At 38.5% G+C, this 24,676-nt stretch overlaps 1 protein-coding gene across 1 annotated transcript; it reads right to left on the bottom strand.

Moving 5' to 3' along the window:
* Positions 1 to 8,401: 8,401 nt before the first annotated feature.
* LOC146305317 (uncharacterized) lies at positions 8,402 to 13,705 on the bottom strand. Its single transcript, XM_084712904.1, has 5 exons — positions 13,583 to 13,705; positions 12,414 to 12,656; positions 10,933 to 11,193; positions 10,679 to 10,816; positions 8,402 to 9,584 (listed from the first exon to the last, which is right to left on the bottom strand). Exons 1-5 carry the CDS (start codon positions 13,611 to 13,613, stop codon positions 9,535 to 9,537), a joined length of 723 nt encoding a protein of 240 aa, XP_084569030.1. The 5' UTR covers positions 13,614 to 13,705; the 3' UTR covers positions 8,402 to 9,534.
* Positions 13,706 to 24,676: the final 10,971 nt, after the last annotated feature.

Raw genomic sequence — 24,676 nt, 5'->3', positions numbered from 1 at the left:
TGCATCAAAGATGCTAAACTACTTCATAATTCTACAAGTGTTACAGAAACATTAAAGAAAATACAAATGAGCTGATTGTCCATAACAACAATCGTCTTTATTCTATTTCTGATTGACTCAGTGTCTACAGTGATGAAGAAATCCATCTTTTCACATCCTGTTCTGACTTTTTCTTCTTTGCTGCTTCAGACAGACTTTTATTCTTATTCTAAGAGTCAAAGAAAAGAAAATGCTCATCAGACATTTTAGAAAATACTGACTGATAACTTGTTTTGTTTCATATAGATTCTCCTGCAGGACAAGATGAAGGAGAACCTCAGAAGGAACATGAGCTGGCTGCAGTTGATAATATTGATCCAGGTACTTTGAGTCAACATGCAAAACAAGAACAGCATCAGCCATTTTAGTAAACACTGACCTGTTTTGGGGGAGAACCTCAGGAGGAACATGAAGGGGTTCTGAGGGCTGATAATATTCAACCAAGTACTTTTATTTGTCTAATCTTATACAAACACAAGCAAAACATGGATGTCATCAACCATTTTGGGAAGCATTGACTGATAACTTGTTTTGTTTTTGTATTGATCCTCTTGAAGGACAAGGCGGGGCAGGACATCAGGAGGAGAGTGAACTGTCTGCCATCGCTGGTAATATTCAATCAGGTACTTTTACTCTTCTAATCTTACAAAATCAAAATGCAAAACAAGGATGTTATCAGCCATTTAGTAAACACTGACTTGTTTTGTTTCGTATAGAGATCACAGAGAGAAACATGAAGCTGTCACTACTTTTTAAAAACATGTTGGACGCATCAAATTCAGAATGAGTTTATATTTATAAAAATGAATACAGTATAAATAAAGTTTGTGACTCTGAGATAAACAGTAACTGTATCCCTGAACTGTCTTTGTAACCAAATCAAACACATTTAGGTCATTTTATGTGATCAGTTCTGATAAATAATCTAATATTTCTTCATTTCCATCCACTGATCCTCCCCTGAAACTGACTGGACCCCCCCACTTTGAAATCCTCTGATCTAAACTTTCATGAACATACGCTGACCTGAGTGCTCGAAGAACACAAAGTACTAATGAACCATTCTGGAGAACACTGACTAATAACTTGTTCTGTGTTGAATAAATCCAGGAGCAGAACGATACTGAAGAGGACAACATGAGCAGATTCCGATGACAACCAGAGGAAGACGCAGTTAAAACACCAGAATCCATGAGATTTATCATCATAAAGTGTCAACAACAAAGACACTAAATGAAGACATAAGTTTAAGGTAACAGAATAGAAGTCCACAGTGAGAGACAGTAACACCAGCAGTCCTCACGCCTGAAGACTCTGGACGCGTCTCATTACACTGAATTCTGTCTCCTCGTCTCCTCCGTCCACCCAGAAGTCATTTCCTGTCCACCATCATGAAGAATCTTCCAGTTCCTTAAATGCACCTGAAGGAGACGAGGAGTGAGGACACACCGAGTGTCCTACACAGATGACTTTTATCAAGAGATGAAACTGTCCCTGTAAATACAACTGTTTGACTTTTATTATTTGGTTTGTGTCTCTGTGTTTTATACGTTTTTGTTTTATAAATATTTTTAAAATTTGCCACTAAATCTCATATATAATAAATAATGAATCATGTCTCTTTGTTTCTGGTGTAAATGAACCTCTGTGACCTTTTTACTGTCCTGAGAATTAAATGTTAAATATTTCCTGAGGTGTAATTCTACAGGTGGTGCTGTCGACAAAAAAAAAAAACAAACAAAAAAAAAACAGTAAACCAAGTGAAAGATCTATATATTGTATATAGTTCATGTGTACAGTTGTATTTTAATTCTCTTTTTAATATTTGATTCCAGTGTTTTATGTTATTTGTTTTCTATTTTCAGCTCAGTCCTTTTCAACCTGTACTTTTGATCACTTAGCTGCTGTAATGTGAATTTCTCTGTGTGTGATCAATAAAGTTTATCTTAAATCAAAAGGAATATCAAATGATTATTAAAATCAACATCAGTAAGAATATTAATAATAATCGGGTATTTTAAACAGATCTAAATGAAGAGCACCAGCTGTTCTTAAATAAATGTTTCTGTGGACGTTAACCCCTTTAACTACATTAAAAAAGATGAGCTCTGCTAATGATCACATCATAGATCTGAAGTGGACGATCAGGACATGTTGGGGTGCGTTCCAATCGCCTGGTAGGTCACTGTGAAGTGGACTGCACAGGGTATTCAGCCATGTTCAGTCAGTCCAAACTGTAGGAAGCGACACATGTTCAGGTTAAAGAGAACCGTGAAGTGAGCAGAGAAGAAGTGAACAACACGTCTTCACTTTGCAGGAAGTTGGCAAGCGAGATTACCCATAAGTCACTGCACCAGAATCAGACAGTGGAGCTCACAGAGGAGAGACATAAAAATGGGGGTAAAAACAGATGTGTTGCATTAATATTTTTGTAGAGTCTCTTCAGTGAACATGTACAATTCTTGTCTCTTATGAAACATAATATGATCCAGTGTTGTGTTCACATGTTGTCTTTGTGACTGCAGCACAAACAATAATACCACCTTGAAAAGTTGTCTGTTTCCACTTTAATGTGTTTTATCTTAGCTGTACTCACCAACAATGAGGATAACGAAGTCTCTCCTGACCCGACTGTCCAGTTTTTGAACAAAGCAGGTGTATTTTCCTGCATCCTGTTCAGTTACGTTGATCAGTTTCAGTGAAATGTTTCCTTTGTCCAGTTCATCAATGAAGAGAGACGTTCTACCTCTGAAGTTCTTGTTCTGGTCTTTGAGATAATCCAAGTTATTTCTGTAGACGTGCACAAAAGATTCATTGTATTTCCACTCCACTGTTTGGTTCCTCACATTGTATTGAGGCTTCAGGTGACACGGCAGAATGACGTCATGACCGACTGTTACATGAACTGGTTCATGTGAGCCAATCACATCAGACTGTCCTGTTGAAGAAGGAAATATATTCATGTTTATACAGAAGAGAATCAGTCGAGCTTTAAATGAGTCAACACTGTTGTACTGCAGAGCTCAGACTCCTGGTTGAACTGTAAGTACGACATCATGCAAACAAACAAACTTCACACACAGATTCAAACCCACGTCCTTCTTACTGTGAGGCAAAAGTACAAACCACTGCAGAGAGGCTGATATTCTGTCTCATGGAACACTAGATTAAAAAAAATAAAAGCAGTGTCTAGTGCAGTGGGATTCCTGCAGACATTATTGTCTTGATTAATGTCAAGTTGCTTCTTCACTTCTCTCTGACAGTAAACTTAATATCTTTGAGTTGTGGACAAAACAAGACACTTGAGGACTTTGATCAACATTTTTCATAACTTTCTGACGTTGTATGGACCTACTATAGATCGGTTGCACATTCTAAACTCCTCAAAAAAAGTTTGGAAATGTTATTTCAGTCAGTTATTTCTCCCCTTTAATAATAGTAATTGGTATTGTATTTTAATTCGTTGGAACGCCTGAGTAGTCGCCTTTACAACAAGGTGCAACTTGTAAGGATCGTGCATTCATGGAATGAGCAACACAGCTAAACCTGTGGGCAGCGCCCCAAAAAAGTGTGCCAAAATCCCCTGCAATATTCTCCTGTTGGTATTCACTCTTGTTTTGAGCTTCAAGTGCTGCCAGGTGTGTGACAGTCACAGGTGTATGACTGGCACCTGATTGACAGCACTTGTGTGTATGGGTCCTGTTGTTGAGTCTGTGTTTGCTCCAAGCATCAACATGCTACGTTTGTCCCTTCAGGATAAGACCGGTGGAATAGGGCAGCTGGAAGCTGCTGTTCCAGTACGCAGAGTGGCAGCAGTTGCACATGGCCAGTCTGGCCAGTGGGGATCCCATATCTCTAGAATCTGGAACTCCACCCTCCAGGGTGACAACGCTCTTCCCCACAGAGTCAGGATCATCACAGAGCACCTCCAGAATGTGGGAGTGGAGAGGATGGGAGGTCCGCCATGAGTCCAGACCTCAACCCAACTGAACACTTGTGGGATCAGCTTGGGCGTGCTGTAGGTGACCTTCAACAACTCCTGGTTGAGGAATGGGATGCGATCCCACAGCAAAATGTGACCAGGACCTGCGTATGGATCGTCCACACGCCACTGAGGTCCCTGACAGTGTAAAATGAATAAAGTCTAAAAATAATTTAATTTAATTTAATTTTTTCCATATTACTGTGGGAAGTGCAGCCATCTAATCCACCAAGCAACTCAAAACAAGCCTGAATACCAGCAGGAGAATATTGCAGGGGATTTTGGCACTTTTTTCTACTCACATGTTTAACTGTGTTGCTCATTCCACAGAAGAACAGAATCCTTACAAGTTGTACCTTGTTGTAAAGGTGACTAATCAGGCTTTCCAACAATATATAATACAACACAAATTAGTATCATTAAAGGGGAGAAATTATTGACTGAAATAACGTTTCCTAACTGTTTTTGAAGAGTTTACTTTGGTCAATATCCTACGTTTTCCAAACTGTGACTTACCAACTCTGAGTTGGATGGAAGCTTCTTTGTTCATTGAAGGAAGAGAACAAATGTAAGTTCCTGCATCAGACATTTTCACTTTGAAGATTTTCATGGAGACGTTTCCCTTCATCAGTTCATCCATAAACAGTCTCGTGCGGAAACTATAAGATGGATTTTGATACTCAAATATCAGTCGTCCATCCTGGTGATAATGGACGTACTTTGGTTTCAGATCAGATCTGCTCCACAGCACCGTCTCAGACCTGACACTGATTGGAGGTTCAAGATGACACGGCAGAATGACATCATAACCAGCCAGGACTTTGATTGGTCGCTGTGAACAAATCAACTCTGACTCTGCTGCAAGAAAAACAAAAGAACAAACAAGAAACAGTAACAAAGTTAGAATTCATGTCATCAAACTTTATTTTTAAATTCTAAAAATAAGATATAAGTTAGCAGTGACTGCTGGAAGCTAAGAGTCAGTGTCTGAGGCTGTTTTGAGTTTCTCTTTCTTTTTTCTCTCAGTCACTGTTTCAGATTATGTCTAACAAGAAAAAAGTATGACACCATCATTTGAAAGATTATAAACAGTTTTTACTATGGTGGAGGACAGCAGCGTCTTATCACCGACAGTGAAAATATAAAAAGCAGCTAACAGCATGAATCTCTCTCTCTCTCTCTCTCTCTCTCTCTCTCTCTCTCTGTCTGTCTGTGCTGAGTGTGTGATTGGTTGAGTGGAGACAGGTGTTCTGGAGGCGGAGCAGAGCTCCACAAAGACCCAGCAGCTCTGTCTCATGCACCTTGTCAGATCATAGTCTGTGTTTCCAGCCTTGCTAACAGATTTTCACTCTTTACCAGCTTTGTTTTATTAATCCTGTTTATTTTCTGCCTGCAGTTCTGTCTTTTGGCCCCTGATCTTCATCCTTCCTGTCTTGGATCCCACACCTGTTCATCCATCCAACCCTCAGCTCCAGCTAACCTTCCTTCCATGTGGCTTTGCTTGTTTCAGTTGAGTTTAAAGAAAAGAGTTAAGAAGTTTAGAATCAGTGTCGGAGCCTAAATGCAAGTCATTTATTTTTTGGTTAAAAAAGTGGATAATAAATTATTTAAGTTCATGTAAAAACAACAGTAATTTAAGTTAATTGACTTAGAAGGAATTAAAAGGCATATTTACTGATATTTTCAGTTCATCTCTACAACAATATGAAAAGTTAATCATTAAAGTTTGTGGATCATTGAAAAGGGGATAAAAATATGATTTATGTGATCTTTGTAATGGTTGACAGTTTGGTCATTTTCTGTTTTTTTCTGTAACTTAATTTTTGGTTCAGTTTTATTTAACTGTAATAACTTTATGTTTGAGTTAGTTACAGTGTGGTTGTGTTATTGAAAAACAGGATCCAGGTGTTGATTGGACAGATGTGTAACTTAACAAAGTGAGTCCTCTTCCTCTTTAACCTCAATACTTTGAAATGTGTAACAAGACATTATACAGGGAGTGCTGAAAAAACAAACAAACAAACAAAATAAATAAACAGATGAAACTAAATATCACTTTCTTTTCTTCTCTTTGTGACATTATATGGCTGAATTATTAGTGCTGATGAAAACATGAAATAAATTATTTCCAAATAAATTATTTAATGAAATAAATATATATTTGATATATATTGAATAGAATCAAAGTCTATTTTTGAAATAATTCACAGAAACTCTTTCTGAAGGTTTTGTTAATGTGCTACAGTACAGTAACTACAGTAACTAAGTATTTGTACTTCTTTCCTTCCCTCTGATTCGATGGAAAATTCCAGACCTGTTTCATCAAATCACTGGATCAGGAAATGACGGATCACTTTTTTTTCTCAGAGCAGAAGATGCTGTTAAATCTTCACTTTCACCACATCAGACAAAACACATAAAAATACAATGAAGGTGAAAATAATTTGATTCTAAAATAAGAATTTATAAGGAAAATTTAGAAGAAGCTGAAAATCTTCGAAAACATTAATAAAGAACACCAGAGAAGAAGAGGAACAGGAGAACATGTCTGCTGTGAAAGACTCACCAGTAACAGACAGAACAGAACAGGACAGAAGAACGACGAACATCAACTCCTGCATGTTCTCTGGATTAAAGAACACAGGCTGTTATAATGGTCGAGCATTGTCGTTGTTGATGCAGCAGGGAAAACATGTCCAGCAGGTGATGTAGTGAACGCCTTCTTCTTTTCCAGCAGACTGAACTGTTCGGTGCGTTACTGCCTCCCCCATGACGTCAGCACGTCACTGCAGCTTCAACCTCTGAGGTCTACATCCTCTGATACAGACCTGTGGTTTTAACAAAGTCCATGACTCCTCTGGCTCTGTGTTTTAGGGACACACCTTCACCAAGAACCGTTTTCAGGGAGAAACAGAGGAACAGAATCCAGAAAACATGCAGGATTTGATGTTCAACGTTTTTCTGTCTTGTTCTGTTCTGTCTGTTACTAGTGAGTCTTTCACAGCATGTTCTCTTTTCTACTTGTTCTAGATTTGCCTTATATACATACATATATATATATATATATATATATATATATATATATATATATATATATATATATATATATATATAGAATAAAATTATTTCACCTTCATTTTATTTTTTACTGTATCTGCTTTAACTGTATTTCTGGAGACCAATGAAATTTTTTATCAGCACATATTTTGGACATCAAGATGCGAATGACTTAGAGGAATGAGTGAAAGTGTCTTCAGCTCACCACCACTTGAAAGAAGATTTGTCCAGACGTCTCTGTGTTTTATCGTGTACATGAAGGTTCATGTCAGTGAAGTTTAGGTCCATCAGTGAGTCTACAGAGCTCCTCTCTGGACAAACATTAATATCTGGTATTTTACTGTTTGTGTGAGTTTGGTTTCTGTGGTCATTCTCACAATATCTCAAAAACCAGTACTTGATAATAAATCTTTAACTCAGGTACCAAATGAAAAAAGGGATTTATTTTTTAAAGGTTCTACATACAACATTCACAACCTCTAGATGTTGTAGCAGCATTTCAGAAAAGTTTCTCACTGTTTGGAGACTTTTTATTTTGAGATATTAACTCTATATTTCAATAAAGTTACTTATTTTTGGAAACTAATGTTATTATTAGAGGGATTGTGACTTCATTCTCTGCTCAGGACAACATTACAGATAGAACCTCTAAAAATACTCCATTGTGAAAATGTCAAAAGCATTTAAAAAGCATTATTTTCCTAAAGTTTCTCTCTAAACAGTTCATCAGCTATATAAGAGACATGCAGTCTTTTTCTGCAGGATGCAAGAACAAGCAGGTGATGTTGTTTTCTCAGGTTTGACCACATGGTGACGCTGTTGTCAGCAAGTATCACCAGCAAAATGTAAAATGATCTGTGTCAGTGTTTTACTATTGTATCTGATGCTTCTGGATTGATATTACTGCTGCATTCATGTGTGTGTTGCATTTTACTGCTTTAAGGTTGAGCACATTTGAACTACGTTATATACTGTTTTTAATTTAATCTACAGCAATGCATCATGGTCTATAAGATCATCATGTCAGTCAAATGTGGTGGAGTGAAAAAATACTATTCCAGTCATGAAATCTGACAGATTACACTGAGACATAATTTTGTTTTTGTTTTTTTCTTTGTGATGTCTTTAAATTATTTGTAAAAACTTTGACAAAAATGTTGAAATGTTATGTATTGTTAAAATATACTGATATTAACACATGTATGTCTTATTCTGCATTCTACTGGTGCTGTGTCACTACACACCTCAGTTATAAAGGATTGTATGAACAAAGCAATACAATACAAAAACAATAACTTTTGTCCAGTGTTACAAACCGGCTCAAGGAATGCAACAAGAAGGGGAGTCCACACAAGGGGTTAATGTAAAAACAAGAATAATTTATTAACCTAAAGCTAACACAGATCATAACACAAACCAAAAAAGACCACAAGATGGATGCCAGCTGGAGGAAGGGAGAGACCAGAGTGAGCAAAGGGCCCAGCTTTTAAGCTCAGAGGCCCAGGTGAGCTCAATCAGCTGATGACCCTCCCATGTCAGCCAGTGGACAGCTCCAAGCTCAGGGAACCAATGAGGAGCCTGTCCATTATCACCTGGAGACAAGAGGGGAGGGGGAGGGGAGAAAGGGCAGGCAGGAGGGAAAAACAAGAAACAAGTTCCTTTCCTGACTGGAACGTAACATCCAGGATTTCAAACACTGTGTGATAAAAATAATGAGCCAATTCTTGCATTGAGCATTAGAATCTTTGACATGTGAGTGATAATTTTGTAAAATTCTTGATTAAAGTATAGTTTTCCAGAAGCTCTTCTTGATATTTGTCTGGTTTTGGATACATTAGATTTTCTATGTCAGTAGCAGAGCAGCCATTTCTTGCAGTGTTGGACTGTGGTGGTGTGGTAATAATAGATAGATAATAATAATAATAATCCGTGCATATACACTGGATTTGTGAAACCAACGCTGCAAAAGTTGAGCTTTCAACTTGTCTTTTTATTTGCGATGTTTCAGTATTAGACCTTCATCAGTTTGTGTCAATGATCTTAAATAGGGAGCGGTTGTTAGTCTGCAACTAATCATATTCCATGTGCAAAAAAAAGTGCAAAAATATGCAAAACAGAGTTTTAAAACACTCTGTAGAGTAACAATGATAAATGTATCCCCAAAATGCTTGAAAAAGGTTAAATTCGGCACGCCTTAATGAAAGATAATTGAACTTTAAATTATTCTTTTATTCAAATATAAAAAATAAAAGTATGTATTTCTTAGTTGATAACAAAGGCAGGTACAGATTAGCATTGTTACACAGGAATAAGAAATGCAAATAATACCATGCATCAGGCTTATTAACAGTCTGACAACTTTTTGTTTAAAATAAAACTAAACTAAACTTTGTAGGCATCATGTTATAACAGCCAGAACAAATACAGCATTTTATTCTTTCTTCTCTTCCTCTTCTTCATTCCAGTATGAGATCATCAGAAGCTCTCTGTTTAGCATCGGCCCGAGCTGCAACAAAAGAAAAAAAGAGAAGAAAAAGTCTTGAGTTTTTAATTTCAGGATTTAATGGGTTAAATTTCCTGGTTTGCCACAAATGTCAGCCATCTTGATGAGCTGCCATCTCACCAGAGGATCAGACAGTCTACCCAAATAAGCTTTTATCTTTGCTTTCACTTCCTGCTCTCTATACTGTATCATTGTCATAGTGTTGTTGTTGCCGTGACAGCCAGCTCTGTTTTGCTGCAGACTTCACCCTGTTAGCCTGAGGCGTTTATTGAACTGTGGGTTAGCTGACTATCTTTGGCCTTGACTCTGGTTTTCACGTACCTCAGGCTGACCCACTTTTTATTTAGGTGAATGTCACCATGGTAACCTGCAGTATGCTGCATGACCAGGGGGTAAAGCTCAAACGAACAGTCCAACCACTGACCAATCAGCTCACTGGAAAATCTGAGTCATCATTCCATTACATAATAAATAAAAGAATGAAATAAGTTGACATCACATAATGTTGATACAAATAAGTACAAATAAAAAGAATAAAGATTAAACTATATTAAAAAGAAACAACTTCATATGAAAGCAACTATAAAAATGGGTTTTAAGATATACTTTGTGTAAGGCTCCTTTTTGTAGAAAATAAAACCAAACTTTTAAAGATGTTGTTGGTCGACCAGTAAAAGCAACATATGATCAAATCTGTTTGCTAATGTTCACAAAATGTCAGCTAACTAGCGAGCTAGTCTACATCAAATGCTTGTGAGCATTTTGCTAACAGGCTAACTTAAGATGTGACTATATGTCATTTTTATCAGTCCCCTAGAAATGTCTTTGCCTCGCACATAAGAACATGAAACAGGAAAGAATAAAAAGATGACCAAAGTTCTGCCGGGTACCAAGCTTGCTCAACTGTTGATGGGGCTAAAGCTCTGCACCAGGTCGGGTACCTGATGGATGTGAGGGCAGGTTTGCAAAGGACTGTGATTAGGGCGCTGAGTGAAAAGGGGCGTGGCTTAGGAAGGGTCAGTTGTCCCTCATGATTATAATAAATGACACATTTCAGCCAGATAGACCTGATCATAACTCTTCAGAAGTGTTCTTACCTTGAGCCCACCTTCGGTACACGTATATACACAGGATGAGGATGATGGTGTAGAGGATGAAGAGCATGATGGTGCACAGCAGCTTTGGCAGAGACATGAGAGGAGGAGAAGGAGTAGGAGAGTCAACAGTAGGCTGAGCTGTGAGGAAGAGTTTCAAACATGAAACATAATCAGTTCTGTTTTCATCCTGACATTAGGTAGAGGTGCATAAAGAATAAACAAAAACACAGTTTTTGATGTGATGTTGATGTCACCTTTCACAGCCAGCCTGCTCTGTGGTGACTTTCCCTTTTGAGGATGTTCACACTTGTAGAAGCCTTCGTGTTTCTGGGACACAGCTGGAAGGATCATCTCTCCTGCAGTCCCAGTACCGATGAAAGCATCGTCTTTGTAGAATGTAGCCTTGAAATTTGAAGTAGGATACTTTACAACTCTTTCCTTGTAGGAACAGCGAAGTGTCACTTTATTTCCCGCTGGTACAGGAAGTGCAGGGCTCTCCAGGATCACAACACCAGCTGAAATAAAGAAGACCAAATATGATGTCAATGTTTTTACATTTGGAGACCATAGTACTTATTGTAACCCCCATGTAACTGATGTTTGTAGCTAAAGGGATAGTTCAAGTTATTTGAATTGTGGTTGTACGAGGCACTTACCCACAGGTATTGGTATAAGAAGCCTGTATCAGTCTACATCAGTTTAAGTGTACGCTGTATTTAAAATATTTTCACCATATCACCTTACGGTCAGACAGCCTTTTCTGATGGGAAACCTGTTTGATAAGCCAAATATCACTCCATCTCTCCAAAGTTACCAATCTCCATTGACTAAATCAGCAATTTTATCAAGGGCCAGGTCACCACTTCACTGTGCCCCTGGGCAAAAACATTCAAATGCCCATCCCCAGGATTACCATAGCATTGTAGATCATCAAGGAAATTTTAATGATAAATTCTGATGAAATGTTCAACAAATCAGGATTTTTCTATACAACTCAGCACAGCAGTTAAGTGCTACAGTAAATGTATCAAATGCTTCAGTATCTAACAGACAGAATGTACAGATCTCATGACTGGCTTTTAATCACAACTAGGAGACATGATCACATCGTTCCTGTTTTAGCATTGTTACACTGCTCGTAAAGAGATTTTAAGATTTCACTGATGACTTTTAAGGCTCATAATGTCCTGCCTCACTTGTATATCACTGACCTGTTGGTACCTTACACACCAGGACATACCTTGAGATCATCGGGCAGAGGACTTTTGTCTGTTCCACAGGCCCGGCTGAAAACTAAAGGGGACAGAGTGTTTTCAGTCAGGGCCCCGAGTCTCTGGAACAATCTGCCCAGGGAAATCAGGTCAGCCGAGTCAGTGATCTCTTTGAAATCCCTTCTTAAAGAATACTTTTATCAGAGAGGCTTTCCTGATTTATCGTGAATTTGAACTGTTTTTGTTTCTTAAAATGTTTTTTATTTTCCTATTCTTGCACAATACCTGTCTTTTCACTGTAACTATGCATCAACATTTAAAGCCTAATGGTTAATCTGGCCCAATTTTTGCTAGTTAAAATATGTTTTGTTGCTGAATAAGCACTTGAATCTTTTTTTTAAATTGTCACCAGGGATGTTAATCTGCCATCCGCAGATATAAATAAACAATTTGTGGTCCTTTTGTCAAAATAGTAGAGCATAAACACAGTGTGAAATAGAACACAAACCCCTTTGGTAGCTTACTGGTCACTAGGATGTTGACAGGGTTGCTGCACTCGCCCTGATCAGACTCACACCAGTACATGTCACTATCTTGTGGGAAGACATCTTCAAGGGTGCAGCCACCCTCACATGGCTCAGGCGCTTCAGAGGAGCTGTTTCTCCTCAGTGTCCAGCCATTGCTGTTTGCCGGCGCCGCACAGCTCAGAGAGATGTCCTCATAGCGAAAGAACTGAGATCTGTCGGGATGGATGCTCAGTGTGGCTGCTGCGGGTTCAAACACAAATTGAGGGACATAATTTCACTTAGACACCTATCCTTTATTGAACATTGAACAGACCTGCTGCTTCTAAATCACTTTTTAACTACAGCTACTGCTTGTAGCTTTTACTGAAGTGAAAGCAACTACATTCAATGACCTCTCAGCTTTCCGTGCTGGTTAGTTTCTTTTAAATTTGGTCATGCAGCGCTGCATGAATTGCATTTAAACCTGAGATATGATTGCAATGTGAGCTAGATCACCTCCAGATGGTGTGGCTGATTCAGCATCAACATGTTGTTTTTCCACATACAGACTTAATCTTAAAGTTTACATGACTTGAAGTGGGGTTGTATGACACACATATTTAAAGCCAGTGGATTACCTGGCGGTCGACATGCCCCCAGTTTACTGTCCAAGAGAAGTAAAGAAGCCAGAAAATATTCACATTTAAGAAGACAGTTTTTCTTAAAATTGACTAGAAATTATTAAACTGTCATCAAAATAGTAGGTGATGAATTTAGTAGTGGATTTATAATCAATTAATCATTACAGCTCTAGTGTGCTAGAGCTAGGTTAGAGGGTTAGCTACAGTGACAAAGTCTATAAAAATCACAATATTTTTGACCAAGTACCCTGATACTGTGACAATATTGCATGGCAAACTTTTAAAAAACATTAAATGATTTATTTATTTAGCTTACTGTTGTTCTGTGTACATATGCATTTACTGTTTTTTGCACTTCTGGTTAGATGCGTAACTGTGTTTTGTGGTCTCAATTCCTGTATTCTGTGCAATAACAATCATCTAATCTACTCTACTTCAGCTACCAGGGAACACAAACCATAAAGTGACACTTGAATGAATAAAGAAAATGAGTTATTCAACCAAACTATATCTCTTGAGAGTATTGAAAAAAGTTAAAATTCTTACAGATCATGAGGCAGAATGAGGCGATCTCCATCCTGTGTCAGTCGATGCTGTCTGAGCTCATTTTCAGGCAGTAGTCTACCCACATCCTGAGCTCAAAGGAAATCAACAACCAACAACCACGCACATCGAACAAAAGAAAAAAACAACAACTTGCAACTGTACATGGTTTCATGTGCACTGATGAAGATAAAGTATTGTTTTAGTTCCTTGTTCAAAACTTTTACAAGATAATAAACTCAGCCTTTTTACTAGGATTTGTTGAATTACTAAGACTGTTACTATTAAGACCATCTTATTTTTTGCTATGCCTCAATGAAAGTCTCCATTTTGTCAATATTGATCCTTTCCTGGGTGTATAAGCTGCATCTACACATGAACAGAGTCACACTTAAAGGGCTAGCTCAGATTATTTGAAGTGGTTGTATGAGGTAGTAAGTGTATTACCAACAGTAGGTGGTGTGGACAGTGTCAGCAGCAAGGTAGCCTTTTTCCAGTCAGAAGTGCAGTTATATAAGCCAACTAATGCTTTCTCTCGCTCAACCAGACCCCACTGGCAAAATTTTTACCTTGCAGAATGCAGGAGTTGCTGAGCTGCCACTTCCTCAATCTGTTAGTTTGTTTGGGTTACTATGTGACCTCTGCGTTTTAAAGGGTTGGTTTGGATTCACCAAAGTCACACAATAACACAAACTAACAGACCCAGGCAGCAGCACCCCAGCATTCCTGTCTTCTGTAAAGTAAAATAACTGATTTTGTCAAAGGAATTTGGTTGGCTTAGAGAGAGTGATATTTGGTTTATAAAACAGCTGTTTCCCCTCAGAAAAGGCTGTCTGACAGCAAAGTAAAGCAGTGAAAATGCACTTAAACTGCTATAGATTTTTTTTAGGTGTCTAAAATACATGTTGCTGCTGACCATGTTCACTGCTGTACACAGCTTAGCTTCCTACACCATTACCTCTGCTGATTCTCCAAACTGGGGGCGAGTTGACAACCATCCACTGTGGGTGATACACTATTGATAAGAACCTCATACAACCACACTGTAAATTATCTGAACTCTCCCTTTACTGCAACGAAACACCGCTCATCTTTTTCACGAAGTGAAACTCATGCTGGTCACAGAGGTTTGGCCCTCATGAGTCGCATTTCTATGAAACAGGACATGATAACCTGAAAAACCACGAACACAAATGTCATCTGGAAAATTCAGTATAGGTAATATTTGGCACAGTAAATTAATCCACTGTTTATAACAACACAACATCTTCCCACAATAGGGATGTGCACAATTAGCCAACTATATGATTAAACATTGTCACCCTCACTAATCAGCACCAGAAATACTTGTTGGTTAAACAGTTAACTGTTGCCCCTACAGTGTTATGCAGCCACCCACCACTACCTGGGACTGGAGCCCTGTCAGACACCAGCCCCTCTCACCCAGTGCATATACCCCAGTGGCCCACCAAACCCTGGATGTTTTTATGATCAAAGTGGGACAGATGACAGCTCATAAAAACAGAGCGTTTTGTCAGTGTTTTGATATATAAAATGAAAATATGGCTAAATGTAGGCTGTGACAGAATAAACTGGTATATAGCTTAACTCAACTAGAGTAACATGTGACCACATTCAGCACAGACATGGACATTAACCTGCATGCAGAGCAGCTACACACACACACACACACACACACACACACACACACACACACACACACACACACACACATCTTCTCATTCGATGTTTTTTCTTTATTTTTATTTTTTTATTTTTCTATATTTTTTCTTTACTTTCTACATTGTAGATTCATACTGAAGACATCAAAACTATGAAGGAACACATATGGAATTATGTAGTAAACAAAACATCCATCCATCCATTTTCTGTAACCACTTATTCCGTAAGGGTCACGGGCTGCTGGAGTCTATCCCAGCTGACATTGGGCGAGAGGCGGGGTTCACCCTGGACAAGTCGTTAGTTCATCACAGGACTGACACATAGAGACAGACAACCACTCACACTCACATGCACACCTACGGGCAATTTAGAGTCACCAATTAACCTAGCATGCATGTCTTTGGACTGTGGGAGGAAGTCGGAGAACCCGGAGAGAACCCACGCAGACACAGGGAGAACATGCAAACTCTGCATAGAAAGGCCCCGCCCCCAGGGGATTTGAACTCAGGACCTTCTTTCTGTGAGGCGGCAGTGCTAACCACTGCACCACCGTGCAGCCCCATAAACAAAACAGTGTTTTATATTTTAGATTCTTCGAAATAGCCACTTTTTTCTTTGATGACACACTGTTGGCATTCTCTCAGTCAGCTTCATGAGGTAGTCACCTGGAATGGTTTTTCAGAATTGAAAGTTCCCAGAGGTGATGAGCACTTATTGGCTGTTTTGCCTTCACTCTGCAGTCCAACTCATCCCAAACCATCTCAGTTTTGTTTAGGTCAGGTGATTGTGGAGGCCAGGTCATCTGACGCAGCACTCCATCACTCTCCTTCTTGGTCAAAGCCCTTACATAGCCTGGAGGTGTGTTTGGGGTCATTGTCCTGTTGAAAAAGAAACAATGGTTTAACTAAGTGCAAACCAGATGGGATGGTGTGTCACTGCAGAATGCTGTGGTAGCCATGCTGGTTAAGTGCACCTTGAATTTTGAATGAATCACCAACAGTGTCACCAGCAAAGCACCCCCACACCACCACACCTCCTCCTCCATGCTTCTCGGTGGGAACCACACATGTAGAAACCATCTGCTGATGTTGAGATGTGTCTGCTGCTTGAACTCTGTGAAGCATTTACGTGGGCTCTAATCTGAGGTGCTGTTAATTTACTGTTTCTGAGGCTGGTAACTCTGATGAACTTCTGCAGCAGGGGTAACTCTTTGTCTTCCTTTCCTGGAGCAGTCCTCATGAGAGCCAGTTTCATCATAGTGTTTGATGGTTTTTGCGTCTGCACTTGAGGATACATTCAAAGCTCTTGAAATCTTCCGGACTGACTGACCTCCATGTCTTAAAGCAATGATGGACTGTCATTAAGTTAGTTAAGTGGTTCTTGCCATAATATGGATTACAACAGTAGTCAAATAAGGTTGTTAGTACTAACCCTACTTCTGCACAACACAACTGATGATCTCAAACACATTAAGAAGGCAAGAAATTCCACAAATTAACTCTTGACAAGGCAAACCTGTTAACTGAAAACATTCCAGGTGACAACCTCATGAAACTGACAGAGAATGCCAAGAGTGTGCAGCAAAGCTGTCATCAAAGCAAAAAGTGGCGAAAAAGAAGAATAATCTAAAATATAAAACATATTCTGGTTTGTTTAACACTTTTTTTGTTTACTACATAATTCCATATGTGTTCCTTCATAGTTTTGATGTCTTCAGTATGAATCTACAGGGAAGTAATACAAATAAAGAAAAACCATCGAATGAGAAGATGTGTCCAAACTTTTGACTGGTACTGTACATATATATCATCATCGTATAGGCTAACAGAATCTCGTCCATTGCTGCTTGTTTTAGGAGTCGAGTATTTCCACATACCAAACTTGCAAAATTTTTATTTTTGTTCTCCTCCTACAGACCAAGAAGACAACATGGAGAATGCCCACAACTAGAGAAATGGACTTGGACACTTTCCAGTGTTCATTTTGCCACAAGACAGGGGAGGCATGCAGGGCCACCAGGGGTCTGTCATAAAATATGTAGGTAAGTACATCTACATGATTATCATATTTTCATATGAATTTTGAATGGTCTCACTGTTACATCTTAAAGTGAGTTTGCAACTGAAATGCAGAGTTTAAATGATGAAAGAGAAGAATTTTCTGTTTATGTAGCAGCTGTACATTGACATATAGCAACCTGCCAAACTATTTAATTTACTAATTAATTTACACATTTTAAATAAACAACACAAGATTTATTCAATTTCAAGTTCAATATGTGCAGTTAAAATGGTTAAGTTCATTTCTCCCCCAAATCAAATCTTGCCTGTAGTGCTGTTTATGATTTAGATATCTGCTGAAGAGATATCTCCACAACTCTGCAACTCACTCCAAAACTGTTTAGATGGATAAATCACACTACAGGCCCGAGGAAAAAACGTGTTTTGGGGTGAACTTTCCCCAACCTCTTAAATGTTATCTTTTCCATGGTGAAGGTTGTTTGGAACAAGAATATAACTACCTCAGCTGGCCAGGAATTTAATTTATTTAGTTGTTTTTAATGTTTGAGTTTCATTGCCCAATTACTGTCTAGTAAATATTTCACTTCAATTTGGGTTTTGGAATTTGTTTTACTCATAAGGTTGTTTTGTAAATGCATAATAATTCATTCTATTTCAAATTTACTTTATTGTGTGAAGTTATAATTTTAATAATTAAATTACTATCTTTTTTAAAACTTTACATCTTACAATGTAAAGGTTGTCTGAAATAAAAACACAGCTGGCTAAGAGTTTCTTTTGTTTGTTGTTTAAGTGCAAAAGCATATTCTTTATTACACATACATATCTGCAGGGTTCTCATGGGTGTTTCCCTATTTACTGAAGATGGTTATGTTTAACTGATGCATCAGATTTATGGGATTTATGAAATGTGAAATGTACTTGATCCCAGAATGCCCTCAAAATTAGAGAGTGCTGTGCACATTATTCACATCAAATTTATTTACAGTTTCACCAACAACTGCTTGGAATAGTTTTAAGATATTTATCCTGTATAGTGGATGTAAATAAAATATCATGGTTTTTCCAGGAATATTATGCTATTTACTGTGATGAACTGGCAACTTGTCCAGGGTGAACCCCACCTCTCGCCCAATGTCAGCTGGGATAGACTCCAGCAGCCCACGACCCTTACAGAATAAGCGGTTACAGAAAATGAATGAATGAATGTATTATGCTATTTAGTAAATTGTTAAAAAGCTTTTCAATGGTAAATTTGAAATATAACAATAAAAACAGTGCCGCGGGAGAGCACTTCACAATGTGAAGATGGGGGTAAGGTCACTGGCAGGGAGCTTTAGATCTGAACTGCTCTTTTGAACACTTTTTAGATGTTTCTGCTGAGAGACTGAATGTGGATGTGATTCAGAATTCAGATTTAGATTCATTTTGAATTACAAAATTAATCATCAGCCATGATGCCCGTGTGGAACGAAAAGAAACATTCAGCGTGCGTGAAGTATAGGTTTGTATTGGACCTCGAAAGCTGTTGACTTAACAGAAGAAAACAAAATAATACATTTTAATGATTTACCTCATCAGTGGACCCCCCAATGTGGTGTAAAAGAAAACTACACAATTTTAATCATTGTGGAGGGTGTTGAGTCCATTAATAAACTACATTTGAGATACAGATATGAGACTAAATGTGTTCAGGTGAAGTACCTGTGTTAAATGCACGTGTTTTAAATATTTTCAAGTTATTCAATTATTCTCATTTAAAACATACAAAAACATCTTTTGATGTTCTTAAAAATCAACAATGTACAATTTTAAAATAAATACGAATATAATTTCAGCAGTTAGGCCAACATAATCTATAGTTTATCCTGATTATTTCTGCTTAGCAGTTGCTAAAATACTGTAATATCGGATCTGTTGTAGTTGGGTTTTTAACAAAAAGTAGTGGACCTGATCGACCAAGTAAGAGGCTGAAGGAATGACAACCACACCACTAGTGTTGGAAAAATATTAATTCATCTTTATTAAAGGATTGACAATTAAAACGACAGTCCAAGGGGGGAGGCGGACACAGCAGGGCAGTACTGGGCGTTGGGACTGGATCAACTGGAGGCTTCACCTCAGGAAATCACACCATACATTTGAACTACACCCTCTCTCAAGGAGGATTCGACTGTGCACAGCAATCACAGCAGACTACACTGCAGACCCACTGGAAACTCACGCCAACACGGCAATTCACCCTCAGTACACATAAGAGAGAGTTCACCCCAGTTTTTCCCCCCTACCGTCTTCCTACTCTGCCGCTGTTCCCCACTGTAGGACTATTAAAACAACCCTCCTAACCCTTAAACGACTACAGAACTTGAAAGGATAAAAAGAGACAACTCAACGGGCGGAGCCGATGAGGCCACTCGTGGCCACTTGAAACTATAAAACAAAGAAACGAAGGCTTCGTACAGTTGAACAGACACTTTCACGTCAGTCACTCGCAGCAGATTCAGACCAACTACTTCCGTTTCGGCCCTTTAACAATAAGAGCCACGGATATAGGCTATACGCTGCTTATCAAAAGGTGAATTCAATTCACGTTTACGTATTCACGTACGTTTCTGTATTTGCAGCACGTTTCTGTTTATGCAGCGCGTTTCTGTATTTGTAGCGCCTGTCTGTATATGCAGCGCGTTTGCACTTGTCGGCCACCGTACAGAGCAGACAGACAGACAGATGAAGGGAAAGCGCTGGTTCAGCCTTACTTAAAATCACAACGTGAACATTACATTTGCCCTGTAGGCCAACATTGCTATTCGTTTTATCTTTCATGCTTGGTGCCACTGGCTGATAAATTACAAAGAGTTTGCTGGTCCTCGCCGTCGGTGCACCTTCGCACATAAACTAAGCGGATCCCAGGGTGTGGCTTCTCCTGCCAGTCTGAAAATCCGGCACAGCGACAGAACATGCAGGGGAGCACACGCTGGATACTTCTGTCGATCGCTTACACACTGGCATGCACGGGTAAGTTCAGTATGAAAGTTATAAGCGTTCATGTTTATAGTTGAGTAGAGCTCAAAACATATCCGAGCGTGCCGAGTTGCCAAATCAAGCCGTGGAAGCGCGCAGGTACACATTTACGGGGCTTTATGAGCTACACAAGGCCTTTTTCTTCCCTTCGTGTTAAAGCGGGTGTCAATGTTTGCAACTTTAATGAGAGGATGAAGCAGAACTAAAGACAAAATAACATCCTGAGAGTGAACAGATTTTCTGCTCTGTGACTTTGTGTCTGACAGAAGTGAGAATAAAAGAAAACTGTTTTCACGGTTGATCAGCGCCAATGTGCAGCAGCGTTTAGCTGTAGCTCGGATATTTGAAAGTGTCTGTAGTTGCTTCATCATTATTTTAGTGTGAGGATTATATACCATAGACATATATACATATATACCATGTACATTTAAAGTGGACCTGGAGCAAACGGGGAAAAATGGCTCTGCTTCCCCAAATGGAGGTTAACATGACAGCGTGACACTGCAGTCAAGTCAGCCGGCACTTACATTTCCGTAGTCAAGCCAGCCGTCTCAATTTGGAGTGCTTCTGATGCTTACGGTATATGCATTAATGCGGCGCTGTAAGGTCACAGACAGAGCCTCTTGTAGAATGAATATAATAAGGGAATAAAAATTTATCTTTATGTAGTAAGTCCAAAGACACCTGTACTATTGGACTCAGTACTTCTTGGACAACACGTACAAATAATATGAAGTACTTTTACTGTGTACTTTTGGAGTAATCCTATGTCAAAATCTCTCATATCGACTATAAATATGCTTCATTCACCCCACTTTGATCTTTAATAAAAGTCATGTTTTCAATAAGTAGTCCAAGGCACCTGTACTATTGGACTCAGTACTTCTTGGACAACACGTACAAATAATATGGAGTACTTGTACTGTGTACTTTTGTGGTAATCCTATGTCAAAGTCTCATATCGACTAGAAAGGTACTTCATTTGTCCGAATTTGATCTTGAAGACGTTCTTAGGACATTCCAGCAGAGGTGCAAAATCATTTTGGTGGTGCTGAAGGAAAAAGTTATTTTGCTGCACGTTGAAGCAAAAAAAAAAGATAACCCCATGAGATTGAGGTGCCACAGTTTTTAGAGCCAGGCACCGCAGTTGCTCCCCAACTGCAAATGCCTGATCAATGAGCTGACAGGTTATAGCTGGTTCTTAATTTTGACAGCAAACACCAGGTGTTGTATAAAATACTAATGTTATGTGTAACTGTAATATTAAATGCTAGATATATTAGTTTTATGTTGTGCAAGGAATTTATTAACAAGCAGATATCTTGTGTCTGATAATAATAAAGGTTATGTATATATATACATACACACACACACACATCAACAGAACAGTTGCAAAGTGTTTTACAAGGCAGTTGTTTTATCTGCCTTGTAAAACACTTTGCAACTGTTCTTTTGATGTTACATGTAACAGAAGGGGGATCTCTTCTATTTCAACTCTGACAAGCAGGGCCGTGCAGAGACCTTTGGAGGGGCAGGTGCTCAAAGTTAAAAGGGGGCCACGAATTTGCTCCATGGTGCTGGTTCATAATCTGCCCTTTATTATTTGTAGTGCTAATAATAAAGTAAAAAAAGAATTAAATGATATAGAAATCATGTATTTAAATGTATTTGTGCTTTTATTCAGTTTGACTATCCACTTTGCGCAAGACAGCAAGGTTATAAAAGTTATATATTTTATATTTATGCATATTATATTGAATTTGTGTGTGTATATACAAATGTTAGAAACAAGTACTGATATGTTTAAATGTGAGGTTGAGAAAATCACAATTCAAATTCTTCTAATTATTATTGTTATTGTTGTTGTATTTATACTGTAATAGTCCAAAATTATGTGACTATGCATGTACATTGCATAGTTTTATAACAGCCTATTGCCTCTAGAAACAGAGGAAAAACACTGCAACTCACTTGACAGTAAAATGATACAGATCTCTAATGCACTTTGCCCATGACAAAAGAAACATATAGAAACAAAAAGAGACATACTTTTTCCCCTCAGCACGCTGTGTGTGGTTAACTAGCGGCTATAACTTATGAGAGGTGTGTGCAGAGTCAGACACACACACAGGATGCTCACGGATCGTTATCACGGTTTTGAGTCACGGATCAGATCATTTTTCGGATCAGCAGAAAAGAAAAAAGTGGTGGGATTAGGGTTAAATTATTTTAAAAATGCACTTGTCTCTAATCTTTGTCTGTCTGTAATTATCACCATATGTAATGTAATAATTATGATACCAGTAATGATAATGGTAATAATATTAAAAACTTCAAACTTATATAGTGCTGTACTATGTATATACTACACATATATTAGATCATACAGACTGTACAGTATAATACACAACTACACTCTGTAGTCTGGCTCAATGTCCCGCCTACAGCAGCACATCTGATTGGTTAGAAGTCATGATCAATCAATCAGCAGACATACTGTGTCACAGACGGGGTGAGACAGAGCTGCACCGGTGAGCAGAGAGGAGCTGTGTAGAAGTTAAGACAGCTGATATCACCAAAGTTTCAATGAACATCAGTTTGATGATCTGTTTCTTTGGTGATAGCAGAGTTACATCAGTGAAAAAAGTTATGGTCTGGATTTCACTCAAGGTGATGTGACGGCTTTTAAATCAGTCGCTCTTCACAGAGATGTGCTGCACTCAGCAGTATCTGTCCTGTCTGTTCACTGTAACTCTGCATTGAGATTTCGCATATTATTACTTATACAAAAGTAACAGTGACAGTAAAACTATGATGCTCACACGTGGTCCGCGGATCACACGCGTGCCGAACTGTAGAGGGCGATCCGTTGCTTAGCAGCGCTTAGCTACAGGGCACATCTGGGCACGTCAGGGCAGTGAGGGCACGTCTACGTGGATCATGTGACCAACCGAGGGTAGATCTGAATTATTATTATTTTGTTTTATTTATTATTTTGGGCCACACAGACAGACTTTTACACACACACTTACAAAAAACAAACAAACAAAAAAACACTTTGACAAAAGGGCACTTTGGGCATCAAGGGTCAAAGGGGCAGGTGCTCCAGCACCCTCCGCCCCCCCCTCTGCACGTGCCTGCTGACAAGCGATCAAGACCGCATTTTATAAAAATCAACAGAGGCCAAACAGCTGCAGCTAAAATTAAAGCAAGCAAATACACTAAAACAAAGAAAACCAATACAACACAGTAAAAAAGATAAGAACGGTAAAACTATCAAAATGTGACACTAAGAATTAATTAAAATTAAAGAGGGAGGACATTACAGAGACATAACATGCTGTTGTCAAGTCAATATAAATAATAAAAGAATGGAATAAGACAACATCATGCAATGTCAGTATAAATAAGTGCAAATTAAAGGATACAAAATATATTTTGTATATATATATATATATATATATATATATATAATATATTAAAAAGAGACAACGACATCACATAAAAGCAAGTCTATAAAAAGAGTTTTAAGAAGCGATTTAAAAGATGTTACTGATTCTGTGAGCCTTATCTCCTCAGGCATTCCAAAGTTGAGGGGTCCTGATGGAGAAAATAAGGTCACCTTTAGATTTAAGCCTTGACTTTGAAACAGCCAGTGAGGTCCTGCCCAAGTATCTAAGGCTGTGTACTGGCTCGTAAAGAATTAACATTTCAGCTATGTCGCTAGGGACCAGACCCAGGAGGACTTTAAAAGTGATCAGTAAAATCTTAAAATCAAATCTAAAACATACAGGGAGCCAATGGAGGGAAGCCAGGACTGGGGTAATGTGATGTAATCTGTTAAAACCAGTAAGTAAGACAAGTAAAAAATTGTTAGGATTTGGTTTTGTTGTCCCAGGTTGGGATAAATCCTAACTTAGGCTTGTCTTATCTTAACTGAAGGCTTAAGAGAGGAAGTTTCTGTAATATAACCTCTGGTTCATATTTAATGGCTGATTGATCATATGATAGCTATAATAACTTGTAAAGCCCTCTGCAATTAGACAGTAAGTTAGACTCTTTTTGTATTTTGCTGTAGACAAGACAGAGGCTTATTGTGATGAAAATATATTTTGTGTTTCTACAGATGCCTCTAAGTTACTCTGCCAGCAGTCAGTATCAGCAGAAGTTGGGGAAACAGTGATTCTGCCCTGTGTCACAGAGCCCCAATTGAATGCCATCGATGGGAGAGTAGAGTGGCTGTATAATAACACACATGATGTCCATTTACGCCGGAAAGGGAAAGATGACTTTTCTCATCAGGTGTCGGTGTTCAAAGGAAGAACAAGTATTTTCCATGATGAACTGTCCAAAGGGAATTGTTCACTGAAGC

Source organism: Lutjanus erythropterus, chromosome 23 (assembly GCF_056507025.1).
Source record: "Lutjanus erythropterus isolate fLutEry1 chromosome 23, fLutEry1.hap2, whole genome shotgun sequence".
NCBI classification, from domain to species: domain Eukaryota; kingdom Metazoa; phylum Chordata; class Actinopteri; order Lutjaniformes; family Lutjanidae; genus Lutjanus; species Lutjanus erythropterus.
This window is presented reverse-complemented; position numbering and strand designations above follow the sequence as displayed.

Coding starts and splice junctions, on each gene's coding strand:
- LOC146305317 (XM_084712904.1), bottom strand. CDS start 13,613: ATGGAGATCGCCTCATTCTGCCTCATGATCT. Junction 10,817..10,932: donor GAGCAGGCTGGCTGTGAAAG/GTGACATCAACA, acceptor TCTTCCTCACAG/CTCAGCCTACTGTTGACTCT. Junction 9,585..10,678: donor GTACCGAAGGTGGGCTCAAG/GTAAGAACACTT, acceptor CTTTTGTTGCAG/CTCGGGCCGATGCTAAACAG.